Here is a 20831-nt window from a genome sequence, read left to right as displayed (position 1 = left end):
CTTTTAAAGTACCATAATTACCATCTCTATTAAAATTAGTGATAAATCTTGGAACTCATAGAAAGAAAATGAATGTATAAAATGTGACAGGGAGCACACAAATTGGTTTAACATTGTTATTGGGTTACTAGTAAATGGCTATTGTGTGCAGAGGACAAACTGAATAAATTACCTGGTTGTAATTACTACATAGTGTTCTGGAGTTAGTAAATGTATACCTGTAACATATTTAGTCTATGTTCAAAACTTGATTGAAATTAATCCTTTTGGGTGGCATTTTACCTTTTAAATGCAGTGAAAATAAACCCATCTTTAAGATAAACATGCGTGGTATCCTTGGATTTTGGGAAACCCATTCATCTTCAAAGTTCAAAGATTACATTTTTCTAATACTTACCTAAAATAAACTGCTCGTTTCAATTCTTGGTGCCATACTTTATTTTCTAGTATTTCAACTTGATTAAAAATATTGACTCTTACTTCAAAAAGTAATACTCTGAAATTTCAAGTATAGCCAAGATAATGTGGTTTGGTTGTTGTTAGCAAAAAATAGTGGAAAAAAAAAACTTTAAAGTGGAGTAATTGGTCTGTTTAAAAAAAAATCCTGACCTACACATACTTCGACAAGCATTGCAACCTTTAATCTTCTAAATATTACTTAAATTGAAGAAATGGAAGCTCAAGAAGTTAGCTTTAGGCAAACAAAAATTCATCAATTAGGAGTTGAGTGGTGTGATGAGGCTTGTGAAATGGAGGCCAGCAAAATCTCTGGGATACTGACACTCATTCATCATAGAAACAGGAAAACGAAACAGGAGGGAAGCAAGCGAAATCTGCAAGATGCTATTGTCTGGCATAGCACTGGCCATTCCTTACATCCCAGCCCTCTCGGTTTCTCCAGGATTTAGGCTCACAAGCAAAGGATGCTCCGGTACCCACCTCCCAGGCAACCCAGCCTGCAGGCTCCGCCCAGCTGACCACACAAGACCCGCCTCCCTTCCGGTCTCCTCTGCCACTGCCTCCCTGCCTGATGTCCTCCGCTCTTCCTCAACATTACTATTGCCCCCATTTCTCTCCAAGTGATGGGTCAGGGAGAACAAAGGCCCGGAACAGAGGCTTGTGAAGAGAGGTGAAAGCCCGGGCGGAGCGGTCCGCCGAGACGGCTCTTCAGGCATCGCTCGGGGCAGCCCCGTGGGCGCCCTCACCTGAAGTCCGAGGGGGCCTCGCGCCACCGCTCGGCGCGCTGATTGGCTGTTCGCCGTGCCACGGAAGGAACCCGGATGTGCCCGGGGAGCTGTGTTGGCAGTCCGCGAGCTGAGCTTTGGGCGCTCCTGGGGTCCCGAGGGCCGGGCGGATGGCTCAGGACTGGGCTGGCTTCTCTGAGGAAGAGCTGAGGAGACTAAAGCAGAATAAAGGTAACGAGTCTCTGCCCGCGGATGCGGAGTCTCGAGTCTGTGAAGGACAGGAGGCCTGGCGGGTGGGTGAGGGGGCGTGGGGCCTGGAGCTGCAAGTGGGCGGACAGGGATGGTGGGGCTCCCCAGGTGAGTGTCCTAGCCTCAGAGGCCAGAGAGGCGGGCTCGCAGGATTTCTCTCTAAAGATCCATTTTTTTCAGCGATTGAACATTTTCCTGTAGAAAGGAATGAGACTGGGGAGAGGAAGCGAATGGAGAGAGAACTACCCGAATGGCCACTACAGAGAGGATGAGAGCATGAAGAAATAGTTGCAGACTTGGGGTCAGGGTGGATGAAGAGGAGCATTGCATACACAGCATCATAATTGTGGTGAACTGACAAAAGCAGTTATTGGGGAAGGGGTCATGAGAGTGAATAAACGCGAAAGTGATTTTGATGATGCATCTGTATCGCCTTTACTTCTGGTTACCAGATGATTTTGCAGTTCTTTCCAGTTCTTGGGAGTCGGCAACCAGAAGGATTTTTAAGAGGTCCGCTTTGAAGCGCGCGCTTGTATTTGTGTGCACGGGCACAGTACACTCACATGTCTCTACTGCCTTCAGGGGCAGCCAGAATCTGGCGCCCTCCTCCTGGAGCTTTATTGAATGGGTTTGCTATATATGTTGCTTGTGATTACTTAAGTTTTCCGATACTTGATAGGAAACGATATAAAACACTCTTGGCCTGAGATTGAAATTTCACAGATATATGTGGTAATCTTGGTAGTGCCCGTTACTTCTGTGAGAACTTTCTGCCACTCGCGGCAACATTAAAAAAAATTGCTTTGTTTAGGGATAAAATTAAATAAATCCTTCCACGTGTATAGTTAGTGAGAAATGTGGATGTAGTGATCCACATTTTGCAACTTTTAGCCCAGACGTGAGAATTATCCAGGGCTGACAAGTGCAAAAGGGAGTAAATTACTAACATGTGATCAGTGTACTTTATATACATTGGGAAAAATTGGGCTGGTCCAGGGGTCTTTTAAAAACTGTATCATAAGTTTATACTATCAGGTGTGTCCGGGTGCTTTTGTCCGGCTGGATGCCTTCAGATTCTTTGGTTATGTGATTTCATTCTCAGTTCACATACCTGTATGTACAGAGTACAGGTGACTTGTTTCTGATTGGACTTTCAAGTCCTGGGTATCAGCTTCTGAATTAGGTGTATTGTCTGGCCCAAGGGTCTCTTCCATCCTTGTCAAGAGGAATGCTAACCTGTCCTGCACCAAAATCCATTGCATTATAAATGTAAAGGTGAACAGGGCATCTTTGTCATCAGAGAGCTTGTAGATTAATGAGACAGACTGTAAAATCATGTGGTAATAGATATTACACAGTGGTAGCCATAGAGCAGCCTCATGGTAAGGATTTAATGGGCCCTGGGGCTGTTTTGTGGAGGTTAAATGTTGGCAAGTTAGTTAGCCAGGGCAAAGGTTTGATATGGGACTCTAATACATTTGTTAATGTATTTTAAAGTAATTCTGCAGTTTGGATTTGGTTATAATGTGATAAGGAACTAAATATCAAAGCCTGTCATTTGGTGGTAAAATGTGGATATAAAATCACTTATCTATGACTGCTGTGAGAACAGAGGAAACATCTTTGCATCTCTGTGTAGCCAAAGTGGAACAAAGTGATCAGTGTGAAAACACCAAGTCTTCTTCTACCTTGGGTTTCCCATTTTTAAAGCCCGCAGAAATTGAATCTTCATCACAGCTGTAAAGAATAAAGTTAAATATTCTGGGCAGATGTGATTGGTTGCCAACAAAAATAAGGACAGGGTGCTTTTGAAAGACTTGAGTGCACATGTAGTCAAGAATGTTCTTAGCCATCTTGTTTATAATATTCAAAAGTTAAAAACAAACCAATTGTCTGCTTACAGGTGAGAGGATAAATAATTTGTGCTCGTTAGTGAGATTCTATTGGCCACATTCATTGTTATAAATTACATAAATATGTGCAAAAGGAGCAAGTTGCAGCTGAGTAGATACAGTCTGATAGAGTTTATCTGAACAAAATTATGTGAATCAGGTGCATATTAAAATGTTATATCTGGGGCTGGAGAGATGGCTCAGAGGTTAAGAGCACTCACTGACTGCTCTTCCAGAGGTCCTGAGTTCAATTCCCAGCAACCACATGGTGGCTCACAACCATCTGTAATGAGATCTGGTGCCCTCTTCTGACCTGAAGTCATACATGCTGTATACATAATAAATAAATAAATCTTAAAAAAAAAAAAAGATGTTATATCTGAAGAATATCAAAGGAATGAAGCACAGAATTCTGATTGGTAGAGAGGCAAGGGGATGTGATCAGGGAGGGAAAAATACGTACAGCAGTATTGGTAATTAAGAAATCGGGCTAAAACAGTTTAAACTGAAGCCAGAAAAAAACTTTAACATAGCCAGTTTAAAATAATGAGGGTTTATTTTTCAGTTTAGTGTCATGTATAACGTGAGTTGCCAGGTGAAGCTGATACACAGTCATTCCGCACTGACTTTTGATGCTGTCACATGGGAGTTATTTGGGGCAGGAAGAAAAGAAGATTGGAAATTGAACATAGGTAATTAAATGCTTTCACCAGCAAATAACTTTAATAAAAGTAAGTTGTAATTTTAGGGACTAGAATGTATCTGAAATGGGGGGGGTGTATGTCAACTACAGTCATTGACATCTTAAACTTAATTATTTTTAGTCATACAGATTGGAAGAGTGTATAACATACATACACACATATGCACTCATATGTATATATGTGTGTATATATGCATATGTATAAATGTACGTATAAATATGATCCGTGGTTGATTTCATACGTAAAAATTGGAAGAATGCAGTGCAACCATGCTCTGCCAGTTTTAAGATAAATATTTATTCCTGTGTGTTCTTTATTAGTCATTGGTTTATTTTATTTATGTATGTGTATGGGCCCTTTTGCCTTGGCCATAGCATGGGCATGGCAGTCAGAGAATGTCTTGTAGGATTCAGTTCACTCCTTCTACCATGTGGGTCCTAGGGACCAGAACTCCAGTCTTCAGGCTTGGTGAAAAGTGCCGATACCTGCTCAGCCATCTCACCCACTGCCTTTATTCTTGATGTCAGTATTCACTCTAGTTCCTTTGTTCTTATTTATTAATTTCCTTGCTAGTCTAAACATTTATACTCTGATACAAAAGCTTTTTAAAACAATTTTACCAAATTTCAGGGAATAGGAATTTGGTTAGAATTGCATTGAATCTTTGGAGGTATTTGATATCATATAATTAACCCACATAAGGTGGTATGTGATTCCATTTATTTATATCATTTATAATAGCTTGTAATAAATTTTAGGATTTTTCTCCCATATAGAATGTTTTCTGTTGTTAGAGTTTTCTTCCCTGAATGTGTGACCATTTCTGGTATTGTCTCTCTTTAATTATGTTATCAATTCTTGGGTAGTAGTGTGTGAATAATACAAACTAAAAGAAACAATAGAGATCTCAAAAACAAGGACTATAAATAGATGCTAGCCATCAACAACTAGCAGCACATTAAAAATCAAAAGCACAGTGAGGGACCACCTTATGCTCTCTTGATTGCCGGAAGTCAAAACATGAAACAACACATGTGTTAAAGTGGATTCTTACACACTGCTGGACGAAATGTGTTTTGGAAAGCAGTCTAACATCTAATGTTATACTTGATCACCCAGTACTTTGGAGGTAATATCCAAGGCAAAATTTAGTGCATAAGGAAGTGTAACAGACAGGTTCACAGAAGTGAAATCTGAAACCAACTTAAGTGTTCCTTGGGAAGAAGATGAGTAAACTCTGGTGTTGTCACTCTGTGGAATGATTCAGCACTTGAATAACTGTAACAGTGTCAATAGTGTAGTGAACATTGTCAATATGATACTTAGGAAAAAAACTGTTACAATATACTTTTTGTAAAATGAATACTTTTTAGAAATATTTGTAGACTGATAAGGAAATGATCAACATATGATTCAAGTGATATTGAAGACAGGGATGGGAGAGTAGGGCTTAAGTACAAGATATTGAGTAGATCTCACAAATGTAGCCTGTTGGCTAAATTACACACACATGAAAAAATATTTGGGGGCTGGAGAGAAGACTCAGCAGTTAAAGTGCTCCCACTGATCTTCCAAAGGATCCTGGTTCAGTTTCCAGCATCCACTTGGCAGCTCACAACCTTAAGTAGCTAAGGTTCCTTGGGATCTATCGGCCCCTTCTGGCTTCTCGGGTCACTGCATGTACATTCTGTACTTAGATGCAAAGAAAACACTTATACATAAAATAAAATCTTTAAAGAGATTTGACTTTCCAGGATTTTTTCTCTTTCTGCTTTTGATTATCCAACTTTAAAATGTTGATAGTAATGATAATTGTCAGTATTGTTTACAAAACTAACATCAGAATTGTCTACAAATCGAACATCAGTGTTGTCTACAAAACTCCCATCAGTGTTGTCTACAAAACTAACCTGTGGTTGTTGGCTTTGCTTTTTGATTTGTGTTGCTTTATGGTTCTGAGGATTGAACCCAGAGCCTTATAATGTTGCTTCCCCTCTGAGCTGCATCCTTAGCCTGGCCTTTAGCTGGAACATGCCACTGAAGATTAAAAGTTTCTTTCCACTGTAGCATAATCTAGATTTTAATGACTGATTGATAGAGTTCCCTGCATTTAAAACCCCAATTTGTATAAAACTGATATTTAGGAGCTGGGGCCAGAGCTAAGTGGTTGAGCACTTGCTTGGCATGTGCTAGGTCCTGGGTTCAGTCCAGGACCACAGAAAAAATACAAGTAGAAATATTTTTTAAGTACCTCTTTTTAATTGAAAATCCAAGTGTCTGGCTGTATTGACCGAAGTTGCTTTAATGACAACAGCTGACTAGAAGTGACTGGAGTTAGTCCTCATTTGCACTAGATCTCTGCTCCTTGGTGGGCCCTAGTTTTGATTATTTAGAGTTTCCAGTACATAGAACTTAAACAGCGTGTTCTATTTTTACATGTCCTGAATTGTTTGTTTATTGCTAGTGGAAAGTGAATCATTCTAAGTCTTATATCTATGCCTTGTAAAAATATAAAGTAAAATAGACATAGTTGAATTACAAAGGAACTATTAATTATTCAGTTAATGTTTACACAAAACAGCCTCAGTGATATTTTCTGATGATGTAAATACGAACAATAACCAACAATAAGTTTCTGTTGCAAGATAGAGGAGGGTACTTGGTTTCTGAGAAAGTTCGTGTGTTAGTTATTTTTCTTGTGGCTGTGATAAAAGCACCTGAAGGAAGAAGTGTGTTGGCTGACATTGGAGAGGACTGTCCATTGTGGTGGAGAGTCCTGGAGGCAGAGTTCAGGGGAAATGGCTTTGTCACCTCCAAAAACAGAGAACAAGAATGCCTGTGCGTCACTCACTTTCTCCTTTTTGTATACTCCAGGAGATCAACCCAGGGGATGGTGTCACTCACAATGGGTGGGTCATTCCACCTCCAGTAATCTTCTCAAGATAATCCTCCCCATGCACGCCCATAGCTCCAAGTGATTCTAAATCTCATCAAGTTGCTGATTCAACTTAACCAACACAGTCCACAGTTTTGATATGACCTCTGTCATCTTGAAAATCATTTTCCATGCATGTCTCATTCTTGACTTTCCTCCGGGGGTTACGTACAGCAGATAGTTACAACTAGTATGGCAGATGTCGAGTCCAGTGAACTAGACTGAAGCCAAGCTAATGACTGCAGCGTTTTCGGCTCCACTTTGGAAAGTTTAAGTTAATAAACCTGTACTTCAGAGGTCAGTGTGTAGAATTTAAACATCATAGTTGACAAGGTTTTTTGTTTGTTTGGTGTTTGTTTTCTTGTAGTGCTGGGGATTGAACACAGGGCTTTGTAAATTCTAGGCAAATGCTATACCACTGTGTGGCATGCCCAGTCTTAAAAGTCCTATATGTTCACTTGTAAGGAATAATAATTTTATACAGTGCAATTTTGTAGATCATATTAAATGTAGTATGAGAGTGAAATTCCCCAATTATCTGCCCTAAGGGTTTAATCTTGGTTCAAATATTTCTCCCAAAAGGAGCATTGTTATTTCATTTGTGCTTTAAAAAAAAAAAAAATCCCTATAATTGTTTTATCTTTCTCTGTTGCTTGCTTCAGGATGCTGTTAAAATTAGTTTGAATGCATCAATTAGAACTTATCTGGTCTGTGGTGAATATGCCTTTGATTGATCTGTAAGCTAAAACTGGTAGAAGTAGCATTGTTCTAAGATGTAAAGCTAAGGGAAGGGCATCACATTTGAAAACAGCCATTAGTTGTTTCTGCACAACAGGGAAAAGAATGAATGGAGCCAACAGTAACAATATTTCAGAGAATTCAGTTGGCTAACTATTTCATCAAAATTAGTCAGTTCTTTCATAGTCCTCAGGTTGAAATGAAAACTTGGCCTTGTGTTGCTCAGGCCTGCTTCAGTGAAATAGATTTCCTACAAAGATGAATTGAGAGATAGGCTGTCTTTTGTTAAATATTAATCGTATGAACAGAAGAACTGTTGAACCAGGAAAATGGTTGATTTTTTTTTTCCTGGGCTTTCAAAATAGAGGATAGGACCTCTCGAATGACAAAATGTAATGCCACTGCTTTATGTTTTTAGGGAAATTATCGTTATTTGCTGTTCACACAAGGACTCTTCATTTGCTCTCTTTTATGTAGATCTGTTTGAACCCCAGCGCCGTCTCCCTGTGAAAAAAACTCGACAGCAGCTTCAGCGAGAAAAAGCCCTTCTAGAGCAGAGCCAAAAACTTGGTCTTCAAGATGCATCAGCCTCATTACCTCCGGAGCAGCTGCTCTCTGCACCCACACAGAAAGTTACCAATCAGAAACTGCGTCCTTCACCGGCTGTCTCTAGTCCTCTCACACTCGCCTCTTCCACAGGCAATGGAAAGCCACAAGGTATTGAAAGTCAGCCACAGGAACCAGGACTTCAGAATTCCCAGGATGGTCACAGAAATGCCGAGGTTCTAACTCCAAAGCCAAATTGCAAAGTGGAGAAAAAGAAAATGGAATTGTTAGTAAGTCTATGAGACTTTTCATCTTTTTCCCCAGGGACTGGGAAGAAATATAGTTTGTTGATTTTTTTTTCTTTTGCCTAGAAATGAAATCAGTAAATTATTGAAAGGAATCAACCACCTAAATATATTATGAGCTAAATATTTTGTCTTGTCATTTTCTCTTTACAATAGTCTTATAATACATGCTTATTGTTTTCACCTTATAGAGGAGTTAGTTAGGACTTAGAGAAGATGTTGTTTTCTTAACACTAGACATATGGCACATTCCTGTAAGCCCGGCCCTTGTGCAAAGGGAGGAGCTCTCAAGCCTGACGCCAGAGTGATCTACAGAGTGAGTTCCAGGCTAACCTGAGCAGTATAGCAAGAACCTCTCTCAATTTTACACACACACACACACACACACACACAGAGAGAGAGAGAGAGAGAGAAAGAGAGAGAGAGAGAGAGAGAGAGAGAGAGAGAGAGAGAGAGAGGCGCGCAGGGGACTATCTTCCTAAAGCTAACATACACAGCCCGTAAGTAATAGAGTTGAGATATCTCTGTATTAGAATCTATATAGTTTAGCTCCACCTATATAGAGATTTCCATTTCCTAGCTTTTTAATTCCCAGTAATGGGAAGAAAAGATGGCATTTTGTTTTGTTTTGTTTTGTTTTGTTTTGTTTTGTTTTGTTTTGTTTTGTTTTGTTTTTGTTTTTCCTTTTCTGACTTTTTTCAAAGTATCTTATGTTTTCCCCAATATCAGATATAGTCCTCACCTCTGCTGATTTTGTGTCATGCGAGTCCTGCCTACCAGAGCTTTATGACATAATTCATTTTGATGAGATATATAAAATCACATGAATTAAGTTTGTTTGCTTGGTTTTTCGTTTGTTTTACAGCAGAGCCTTACTATATAGCTCAGGAAGGCTTTGAATTTGTGATTGAGATGGACAACTTAGATGAGATGTCATTAGGAATATTATTGGTTTTTAGATACTCAGGGACATCCGTGGGAGACAGTAATTCAAGGAACCATTGATTTTCAAAGGAAGAATCCTGATATGATGAGCATGGGAAAGGAGAGCCAGATCCTTCAGTGTTCTGTGATGACATCTTGGTTTTCTGAGCGACGCAAAGACTAAAGAACAGTAGAGAAATAAAAGGCAGCAAGGATAACAGGAATCCTGCTTCCTAGTGTAGCATCATACCAGAGCCCCAGGGGAAAATCTCCTGGTCAAGGTAGTGATTAGAGAAACACTGAGTGTCTGTGTGCAGTTTAGGAGGGAACCAGGTGAACCAGGCCTGTGGAGCGGAAACCATGAGAAATGGCTGGTGCCAACCATAAGGGGGACACTGTAAGGACAAACAAAGGGCAGGTTTAGAATGGTTGCTAGGTCTGTGGGTAAAGACATTGGATGGGCTGGATAACGCCAGCAGAAGGAAAGGCTTTGCTGCGACAGTATTTGTGTCGATAGCTTCATGACTATGGGAATATTCATGGGCCCGCTTTTAGAACTGGACATGTTAGAAGCTATAGTACATGCTTTCAGTATCTGATTTCTGTGTGAGTGTAGTCCCTTTACCTGAAGCTCAGACGACTACTCATTTAAAACTGTTGAAGAGTTGGAGATAAAGAACTCAGCAGGTTGCATTATATGTATTTCTACATACATATATGTGTATCTAATGATAAGGGCTGTCAACTTGAGGGGGGATATGGGAGGTGTTGGAGGAAAGGGAACGGGAAAGTGATGTAATTGTTTCAATTAAAAACCTATTTTAAATACAGAGTTGGAGAAAGGTGAAAGAAAAAAAGAAAAAATGTAGTAAACAAGCACTGGCTGTTACCTTAAGATGTTAAGGAAGTCCAGACCTTATTCATAGAGAAAATTCTAAAAGGTAGAACATGACATCAACCTCAGACCAATATACTTTGACTTCCATTTTACATATGTTACTATCCACACACACATTTCTTTGTAGTCCTAAAAGAGTGTCACAGTACTTGAGCTTCCAGTTTGTGGGTTTCTAGATTATCCACATATATAGATTTCAAAGGTCCAATTTATGGAAGCCTCTTTACTTCAGATCGTGGTCTTTGTTCTTATTAGAACAGAATAATGAACTGCAGATGGATTTCTTTTAAAGGGATTTTGAAAGAAAATATATGTAACCTGCCTGATTAAATTTTATGCATAGGAGATAGACTGGTAAGGTGTGGGGCTGGGTAATAGTCTTTTTCATAAATTCATTTTTGTGCCTTTTTTTTTTCCCCAGGCAAGAAAAATCTCGTTGGGAAGTCCTCCAACAGGAACAGCGACTAATGGAAGAGAAAAATAAACGTAAGAAAGCCCTTCTGGCTCAAGCCATTGCAGAAAGGTGAGGCATCTGGATCAGGGCTGTGACCCATAGTCATCTCTTAGAGCTTCTGTTTATTTTCCCATGCCTTACTCCATAAACCCATACTTCCATTGCAGCTCTTACAAGACAAATTGTGCTTGAAGTGATACTGAAGTTCTAGTTTCACCTTTTAGGGAGGAATTTTTTTAAGTAATGAATCATAATGTGTTTGTGGTGAGGGCTGCAAGAGAAGGGCTGTGGCATCAGTGTTAACTGTTACCACAGTCACGGGGCCCTCAGTGTGCGTGTGTGCGTGTGCGTGTGCGTGTGTGCGTGTGTGTGTGTGTGTGTGCGCGCGCGCGCGCACGCGCGCGCGTGTGTGTGGCCATCAGTGCGCGCACATGCGTGTGTGTGTGTGTGTGTGTGCGTGTGTGTGCGCGTGTGTGTGTGTGTGTGCGTGTGTGTGCGCGTGTGTGTGCGTGTGTGTGTGTGCGTGCGTGTGTGTGCGCGTGTGTGTGCGCGTGCGTGTGCGCGTGCGTGCGTGCGTGTGTGTGTGTGTGTGTGTGTGTGTGTGTGTGTGCGTGTGCAGCAAATGCAGGTTTTAATTTGATGTGGAATAGTGTTAGCATCGAGCACGTAGAGGGGTAAGTGCTGTATAGGAGTGACTGACACTGCCGTAAACTTGGATTGTGTTCCTCACTGGCGTGTTTCTTGAGTAAGTTACTGTGTTTTCTTGGTAACTGCAGCAGCCATCGTGTAGCCTGTGTGAGGTTTGATTTTCTCCACACCTTCAGTGTGAAGGGTGTCAGGACTCCCTTCTCATGTGCTGTATCATACTGGCCCCAAACTGCAGCATTGCCCAGGGTTGAGTTGGTATTTCCGATTCTCCTGTGGTCTTAAGCTGTGTCAATCAAGTAGCGATTGAACTGAAAGCAAGCAAATCTTCAATGACATGTTGCTTTGAAGACCTCCAAATAGGAGTGGTGGGACGTGCCTGCAATTCCAGCACTCTCAAGACTGAGGCAGGGAGATTGGCCTAAGCTCAAGCTCAGCCTAGACTGCACAACTGTATAGCAAGATCCTGTGTTAAACTGTGATGGCTTGAGGTTTAAATTGATGGAAGGGCAGAAGAGGTGAGAGCAAGATAGGTAGATATGAAAATAATTCAGAGAGAGAAACATTTTAGAACAACTCATGAAGTATAATAGAGATGCAAATCACAGGTTGTCTTATATTTCAAGAAAAAGAACAAAATATAAAAGAATAATACCGTCTTTTTCCCCACAAGTGATTGATGACACTTTCAAAAAGGATTTTCTTAGTCTTTCCTAAGAGTAGGGACTGTTTATTGGGGATTTTACAAAAGAACTTAGATATGCTAGCTTGCTGGAGTGCTGCAGACCTGGAATCCTGGCCCCAGGAGAATTGTGAGTGCAAAGCCAGCCTGAGCCATGTCCCCCGTCTTCAAAAGAATGTATAGTTTCCATTCTTCTCTGCTGTTGCTTTAAGACAGAGTAACGTGGAAAGAGACGGAAATGAAGGGAACTGCAGCGTGCGTCTGTTGTTAATGAATGACATGAAGTAAGACTTTGCTGCTTAGAGAATGTGGACTGAAGGGAAGATGAAAGGCTAAGACAGTGAAGTCAGGAGTGTAAGCTGGACTGCAGTGGTGCCACTGGGGACAGGTTCTGCTCCCCAGAGCATGTGTGAAATTCTGAATGGGTGATTTCATGGTTAAAGGTTCACTTTTGTGTGTGTGTTACCCTCTTTCTGAAGTATATGTGTACTTGGATAGGATGACACTTTTGTGTGTGTTACCCTGTTTCAGAAGTATATTGTACTTGGGTGAAATAAATGATTGAGTGGGGTGTGCTTTTCAACAGAAGAAAATCTGAGTTCCATGGATAATTTTAAGGTTCTGTATACAGTTTTCCTAGGAAACAAGATGAGACCAAAGGAATTGAAATCATAGATGTTTTCAGAATGGAACCCGGGATTTGGAAAGCTATGTTGGATACTCTAATGTAAAGAGAATATTAACCTGTTCTTTCAGGACTTTTTCTTAGCAAATGGATGTAAGTCCACAAATGAAGTGTTCAGCAGAAACTTTTATAAAAATCTTAATTTTTACTTTGTTCATGAAAATGGTATGTACTAATAGAAAGTTTAGAAAAACAAGGTGATAACATCATTTATTTTTTGTCAACTGTGATTTTTTTTTCTAAGTTTTGAAAAGGATATCATGAACTATATGCACAATTACCATGCCTTTCCATTTATATCATGTCTGGAAATGTGGTCTTAAAGTGTTTGCCTCCAACTCACATTCCTGGTTTTCCAGATCTAAAAGGACTCAAGCAGAGACCATAAAACTCAAGAGGATCCAGAAGGAGTTGCAGGCCTTAGACGACATGGTGTCTGCTGACATTGGAATCCTCAGGAACAGAATTGACCAAGCCAGCCTAGAGTATTCCTATGCACGGTGGGTAGGATAGCGAGGTCTGAAGAGTCTAGCAGCATGAGTTGTATCTGATGCTGGCTATGCCGGTGGGTTTTATGTATAGCTCCAGTAAAGTCTCACGAGAATGCCATTAGTAATGTGCAAATTCAAATGGCTGCCAGTGCTATGGCTTGACCTTGTTGAAATTCCTCTTACCACATTTTCTGAATTACTCATTTGCATTTTAGTGTTTCCCAGTTAATCTTCAGCTATTTAACATTTGTCACCCTGAGTATTTCAGATCTAACAAATTATATGCCTGATTAGCTCACTGTAGAACTATATGGTTCTAACACCAAGTCTATGTCCTTCCATAATTTTGATTCTTTGATATTGCCTTTATGGAATTGGGGCCAAATTCTCACCTTGTTATGAAAGTAAGAAAATTAGTTTATTTTGAAAGTACTTTTGAATATAGGCTAAGAATGGTGGTGATACATGCTTATATTCCCAGCATTCAAGAGACTGAAGTAGGAGGATCACTGTAAGTTCAAGCCAGCCTGGGGTACAAGAAGGATTCAGTTTATGAGTAGAAAGAAAAAAATTCTTGTGGATATATTTTCTTAAATATCTTCTAAGTACTGTGAAGCTTGTTTTTCCTTGTTTGGTTATACTTTGTACAGAATGGTCTGCTATCACATGCTTCCTTGGTTTCAACTGTTGGCATTTTTATAAAAGAAGAAAACACTGGAATATTTTTAAAGTGAATAAGCACATGTAAAGAATTACATGGGATTTGCAAACAGATAAAAGGGCAAAAAAAAAAAAAATGCCCCGTTTCAGGGTTCTCAGTCCCTGCACTGTTTCTTTAATCATCCCAGTTTGTGTGTTCTTCACAAGGGAGTGCTGTGCTAATGACTCAGCTTTGTATCTTCTTCTGTAACACTAGAAATCAATCAGAATGCTTCATTAGTCTCGGGTAAACCACAACATCAGAATGTTTATAGAACAATTTCATAAAGCGGAAATGCATGGCGCTAGTTTTAATTCACTGTTTAGTGTTTAAAAGAGGCCTGTGGTTGTCCTTGTGATTTGGGTAATTGTCGTTTGCTCATATGCTATGAATGGGTTGCCCTTATTAGTGGACAGCCTAAATGAATGCCATCAGTAGTGATAACCAGAAGTTTCCCATTTCTGTTACTGTTAAGGAGGCCACTAGGATTTTATTACACATAGAGTCAGCCTTGACTGTCAGCACATCTTATTCTCTGTAACTGAGTTGGCCACCTCTGCAGCCTCTTGTGGATTGTTCATAACATCTCATAGTCCTGGGTGCAGCAGGAAAAGTCTAATTGTGGGGGTTTTATTTAATTATTTCTTTTATTTTTTAAGATTATAATATAGTTACATCATTTTTCCTTTCCTCAAACCCTCCCATATCCCTCTCCTTGCTATTTTTCAAATTAATGGCCTCTGCTTTTCAATTGTTATTGCGTATGTGTGTGTGTGTGTGTGTGTGTGTGTGTGTGTGTGTGTGTGTGTGTATTCCTAAATGCATAAATACAATCTGCTCAGTCTATACTTTACTTCTATCCTAAGTAGGCTGCAGAAAGATGTTCTTTTACGATGGATATTAGGTAGGAAATGTTGGTTTTAGCTTTCAAAAACTATAGATAAGGTAGATTACTTTTTTTTACTGAAATTACACAGAGAATTCTTACACAGTAAAAGTGTTTCACATCATATATTTTTATTTCATATGTTTAATAAGCTAGAGATAGCACTTTTACTTGGTGCTGTTACTGACATAACTGTATGAATGGATGCTGATGTGTGAGGCCCTTTTTCAAATGCTAAGTCTGAAGGTAAATCGGAGAAGCCGTAGACAGCCCTAACTGGAATTAGGATTGTGTCTTGTTCATTCATAAGATTTCTACACAATTTTCTAAACTTGTACTTATGGTTATTGAGCAATTATAGATATTGAAATGAGGAATTGTATGTGGAAATTGCATCTCCTTTTTATTCTTAGAAATCCATTCTCACTCATTGATTCATGAGATTGAAGAAGAAGTTGATGTGAACAGACCATTCTGAGCACTGATAGTTCACTTGCCTGATCATTTTTACTACTTAGACTCCAGGCTATGACTCTGCATTGTTCAGTTTCCTAGGACTATCATAACAAATTACCACAAGCTGTATGCTTTAAAACATCAGAAGGATCTCATCTTACATTTCTGGAGACTAGAAACCTGATGTTAGCAGGGGTATAGAGGCATGATTCTAAGAGACCCTGTGGTTCAATTTCTTACCCTTTCCGACCTCAGATGGCTATACCTATTCCTGGACTTGGGGCCACAGTTCTGAATCCTGTGTCTTCAGTCACATGTTTTCTCCTATCTCCACATTTCCTCTGCCCTTTCTTATCACAAGTTCCTGGAACCACTCGAATTCAGAATACCTCCTCTTAAAGCCCTCGATCACATTTGTTATCCTAGAAACTAACTTCTAAAGTTCCACAGATTGAAAATTAATATTTTGGGGAATATTTGAATTTGCCCAGCAGCATCAAAATGCCTTTCTCTGTCAATTTCCTCTATTTCCAGTATGTGCATTTAAAAAAATTGCTCAGTTGTATTCAGTGAAAACTAAGAAGAACTCAGATGACAGTAGTACACATTCTTGAGGAGACATACTCCCTGAACAAAGACCAGGGAATCAATAGATCAGTTGTTCCACTGTCACATCATCTTCTTACATCAATCTTCGTTTTCTTATTAGTTTAGTCTTTATCATAGATAAGAATGAAAACTTCCTATGGTGATGGGATAGCAAAGTGTTTAAAAATAGAGGGAGACCATCTCTTAGATCCTGTTTTATTAACCAAGATTCTTCTGTGCCTCAGAAATTCTGAGAAAGGATAAAAATCACATGTTAATTCATACAGACAGTTGAACTTTTCAGCAGATAGTCCTGTAAGCTAAAAGTGGAACCTAATGGTGTAGAAAGAGTTAAATATTGAGGTGTTTTTTTTTAAAACCATCAAAATACCAAGACTAAGAGACAGTTTCTAAAACCTTTAAATAACATTAAATCACTCAGTGTCCCCTTAAAATAACAAAACAATTCTCTAATTACATTTCCAGTTCAATGTGTCTTACTGGCTTGTGTATAATGATCTTATTCTCTTTCAGAGTACCCATCCTACCCAGATTCAGTATGAACAACAAGACCCCTAGACTAATCAAGTAGTTTGTGAAACTAATCAATATTTTAAACATCAGTCACTCTGTAGGAGAATATATGTGCATGTTTTAGGCCAGAAAGATTTTAAATAAATAAACAAAATATAGAATCTTAAGTGTTATATCTGGGATGAACTCAGATCAGTAGAACCTAGGGACTTGACTGCAAATGTTAACTTCAATTCAGTGTTCATGAACCCAGTCTGTAAATCTCTGCTAACTGGGGGAGCAGAGGTGGAGAGTGGGGGTAGGGACAGACCTGGAGAGAAGAGAATGTTGGGAAAAGACTAAGGTATTCATATATCTACAGTGTCAGACCTCTTGACTTTCATAAGCAACTTATGTTACCTTGGGTAACATAACTTATGTTAATTTGGGTGCTCTGAAGGGGAAGTTGTTTTTCAGGCACTAGGAAGGATTCTTAGACTGTTCATACTGCTGACTGTCCAGCCAGATGTCTATGTGGCTCTGTTAATGTCATTGTTTTACGGATAGACCCAAGACTGAGTTGCAGTAACCACCAGAGTTACTGTACTGGTTTTTGGTCTTTGCATGCCCTCTTCTCCAACCCCTTCTGCAGAAATCCAAGTATTTCACTCCAGATGTTGACCCTGGTGGTACATCTAGTTAGACCAAGATTTATGTCCTCTCTAGGCCATTTCCTTCACAGGCTAAATAGTGGTTCATGACCAATGACATTAAGAACTCCATGTAAACTGAGAAGAGTGAGGGTTATCCATGTTCTTGCTGGATATGGAAAATCCAGTGGAATGAATCTGATGGAGAGCCACAGCTGATACCCTTATTGGCCTGCGGCTGGGAAGGAGAGTTCAGGTAGAAGTGGTGTGGCTTATGACTGTGGAGAATAGCCTGTGGTTCTGGTGACTTGCCCTTGACACTGCTCCTTAGATCCTGCAGTCCAAGTCCTTTTCTCTCCCTTAGCTAGCTTGGCTAGATCCTTTTGCATCCAAGGCCAAGAAGGTATACAAGTGGACAAGAGGACAGGTTTGAGCCTTTAGTTCTCTGCATTCAAAGTCTTTTATAGTTTTCACTGTGTGTCATTCCAAGATAGTCTCACATTAGGAGGTAGGGTTCTGTCTTATTTTCTGTAAGTTATACACATTGCATACTGCATATTGGAATCAGTGAAGTTAAATCAGTAGGCCATCAGAACTGGTCAGCCAATAGGGCCTTCACAAATATTATTGCTACTTAAATTGAACTAGTTGATAAATTGGAATTTTTCTTTCAGGAGAGGAAGAAACTGACTTGGTTTTAAAGAAAAGTAACACATGTACAAAGTGAAGATATGACAACCTTACTGAGAGCAATCTAATGCGAGGGGATAGGGGAGACTGCAGGGTGGTTCTCCCTACAGTTACCTTTCTTCACAGGAGACTGGCAGCACTCATCCATGCCGCTTATACCTGTGCAGATATACAGTGATCTGCCCTCCCCCCCTCCCTTCCTTCCTTTTCCTTTCCCTCCTCCTCATATATGCTAGGCAAGTTCTCTACCATTGAGCTATGTTCTCAGACTATAAAACCTCTTTTACATGTAACAATAGTCTGTTATGTGGAATGAAAAGTGACTTAGTCCGGAGATCTTAAACTAGGAGCACTTGTGTGTCTCAGAAAGATGCTGGCAATGTCTAGAGAGATTTTTGGTGTCATGGTTTAGTGTGTGGTTACTAATAGATAACACCAGTGATGCTGTTTAGCAAAATACAACCTACTGGGCAGCTCCTCACAAGAAAGAATTCTATGGCCCAAACTATCAGTATGGGCTTTTGAGAAGCCCTGCCTAAACTGACCCTGGCCTGGCGGTTTCTATTCTTGGTGTTTATTTCTTGCCCTCACTTGGTATCTTTAGCTGGCTATGCTCTGTACTTGTTATGTTCACCCTTCCTTCATTGAAAATATTTATTTCCTAATCCGTTAATTAGGAGATGTGAATTTTCTACTTTTCTCTTGTTTTGCCTGCCATAAATTTAACCAACTGTGTACTTCAAGTTGCTTGTATTAGAGCTAGTTTGTGCTAACTCCTGAGAGCGGGTTCTGGGCATTCAGTGGTGTCACACGTGTAACTTGAAATTCGCCAAAATGGCAGTATTTATACCACATAGCCTGACAAATGCTACAAATCTGAGCTCTCTGTTCTCCCCCTTACCCCAGAGCTAACCTGCCACTAAATGAACTCTCTTGGCCTGCTGTCACTCAAGCACAGCTTTGGAAAGAATCACAGGCAAGAAATTCAAATAAGGATGTTGCAATAGTTGTAGCATCTTAGCCTGGGATATCTTACATGTTGTCAACTATTAAAGCATTAGTATTCAGAGCTTCATTGTACCTTTCAGTTCCCATTCTTTAGTTTGTTTCTGAGTCTTAGAAAGCTTCCCAATTGAAATGAATGAACGGATCTTTGTATGTGTTCTTACAGGAAGCGGTTTGACAGGGCTGAGGCTGAGTACATTACAGCAAAGTTGGATTTACAGCGCAAAACCGAGACAAAAGAACAGCTCACTGAACACCTCTGTACCATCATCCAGCAGAACGAGCTGCGGAAGGCCAAGAAGCTGGAGGAGTTGATGCAGCAGCTGGACGTACAGGCTGATGAGGAGGCTTTGGAACTGGAGCTGGAGGTTGAACAGTTGCTTCAAGAACAGGAAGCAGAGGCAGGCAAACAAGTGCTTCCTGTAGAGAGGCACTGTCAGCCTGCTGTGGAGAGTGTGTCTGCGGGGGTGGCTGGCGAGAACAAAGAGCCTCAAGAGCAAGCTGCTTCTCCAGAGGCCGACAAGCTGGGCAAGCATTCCAGCCGCCCTCCCCTTAGACCAGACTGCCCAGGTCAGGGAGCCAAGAACTTTTCAGCTGCTGTGGCCACATGAGGGGCTGCTGTTGGTTCAGTTAGCATATCTGCAGTCAGTTACAGCCTATCTCTGATAGAAGTTCTTTAAACCTGTTTGTGTTTGAATCCATGCTTAGTGTTAGTATGTCAACATGTCTGGTCATTCCAAGTCACAGGTCATGACACTTTCTTAGCTAGGGAGTCTTGACTCCTCAGTGTTCCTTCAGTCTTTCTCACTGAGTTAAAATAAGTGACTCAAAGGATGGGCGAGCCTGAGACCCTGGACTTGATCTCCAGCACTACAAAACGAACAAAACAGTAGAAGAAAACTACATAGCTAGAGTGTTAGAGCAGGCAAATTCAGAAAAGCAGAGTGAGAGGTGATGGTCCTCAATACTGGACCAAACTTAACTTGGGAGGAAGTATTGAAACTGCGTGGTCTATTTTATGCAGTCGTTAAAAAGACAAAAATTACCATGTACAGAGAGAGGAGAAGAGAAAACCAGATTAAATTACCTCTCTGAACTATTAATTAAATTACCTCTCTGGATACTGTTAGAGTGACTAAATACAACTTGGAATTCACAGCTTATGTAAGGAACTAGACAATTTAAGCCAACATTATTTCCCCTTTAATTTGCCAGTAAATGGTTTCTTGTTTGCACTTGAATTTTGGTTAGTTGATACACATCTGTAAACAAACTGTGTATGTGTAATTTGCTTTTGCCATATTCTGTTTTCCTCAATCAATGAATTGACAGGTAAAATTTAGACAATGAAAGTGTTTCTAAAGAGAATATGAAAATGGAAAATCTTATTGTCACTTGATTATCCAACAGTGATGTATTCCCTCCCTAAAAGTCTGTAACATGGGCATTTTATATGTTGAGTATTAATTATCCTATCATAAAGCATTTAAATTGTTGAAATACTCATTGTCTTAGTACTGTTATAGTTTGTTGAGTTTCTATTCCCTAATACTTGACCACTACATTATGCTATGTGTGAATGTATATATAAATATTTTAGTTTTGCCACAAAATATACCAATATTATCATAAATTATGATCTATTTATCAGAAATTACAAAAATAAAAAATGTTTTCAGTCATAAAAAGGAAGATAATGACAGTTATATCCATAATACATTATAGAAAAGTTGAGGACATCCTATTTTTAAATTGTTTTTTAAGGTATTATCTTCTGATAATAAGGGTGCTTTGTATTTTTCTATGACCTAAGTTGCAAATATAATTTTCCATTACTGACTTTTAAACACAAACATTTACTTAGATAGTATTATTTTTATTTATGAATGACATACATAAAAATTTAAAACTTCATTGCCCAATACAGTCTTATTTTTCTACGGAATAAACAAGTCTGATGTGTTTACAGTATGGTCTTTGATTTACCTTTAAAAAAGCTTCAAACCTTTTT

The 20831-nt window shown here is 39.7% G+C and overlaps 1 protein-coding gene and 1 pseudogene across 4 annotated transcripts; one reads left to right on the top strand and one right to left on the bottom strand.

Annotated features, from left to right (window-relative positions):
- The first annotated feature begins 1085 nt into the window (after positions 1-1085).
- Positions 1086-20322, top strand: Gorab (golgin, RAB6 interacting). 4 transcript variants are annotated; one of them, XM_006974755.4, is made up of 5 exons: positions 1086-1415; positions 8180-8534; positions 10797-10898; positions 13201-13341; positions 18987-20322. In XM_006974755.4, exons 1-5 carry the CDS (start codon positions 1355-1357, stop codon positions 19429-19431), a joined length of 1104 nt encoding a protein of 367 aa, XP_006974817.1. In that variant the 5' UTR covers positions 1086-1354; the 3' UTR covers positions 19432-20322. The 4 variants fall into 4 exon arrangements, with proteins under 4 accessions (XP_006974817.1, XP_076403983.1, XP_015849097.1 ...); XM_015993611.3 differs by having other exon boundaries at positions 1257-1415; positions 8180-8538; XM_076547868.1 differs by lacking the exon at positions 13201-13341 and having other exon boundaries at positions 1092-1415.
- On the bottom strand, positions 2576-2683 carry LOC121821449 (U6atac minor spliceosomal RNA; annotated as a pseudogene).
- Positions 20323-20831: the final 509 nt, after the last annotated feature.

The sequence above is a fragment of the Peromyscus maniculatus genome, chromosome 11 (assembly GCF_049852395.1).
Source record: "Peromyscus maniculatus bairdii isolate BWxNUB_F1_BW_parent chromosome 11, HU_Pman_BW_mat_3.1, whole genome shotgun sequence".
Taxonomy (NCBI): Eukaryota; Metazoa; Chordata; class Mammalia; order Rodentia; family Cricetidae; genus Peromyscus; species Peromyscus maniculatus.
This window is presented reverse-complemented; position numbering and strand designations above follow the sequence as displayed.

Excerpts from the sequence above, each read along its gene's own strand:
- Gorab (XM_006974755.4), top strand. The coding sequence starts at position 1,355 with ATGGCTCAGGACTGGGCTGGCTTCTCTGAGGAAGAGCTGAGGAGACTA. Across the intron at positions 10,899-13,200 it reads GCTCAAGCCATTGCAGAAAG|ATCTAAAAGGACTCAAGCAG; the intron begins GTGAGGCATCTG and ends CTGGTTTTCCAG. Across the intron at positions 13,342-18,986 it reads CTAGAGTATTCCTATGCACG|GAAGCGGTTTGACAGGGCTG; the intron begins GTGGGTAGGATA and ends GTGTTCTTACAG.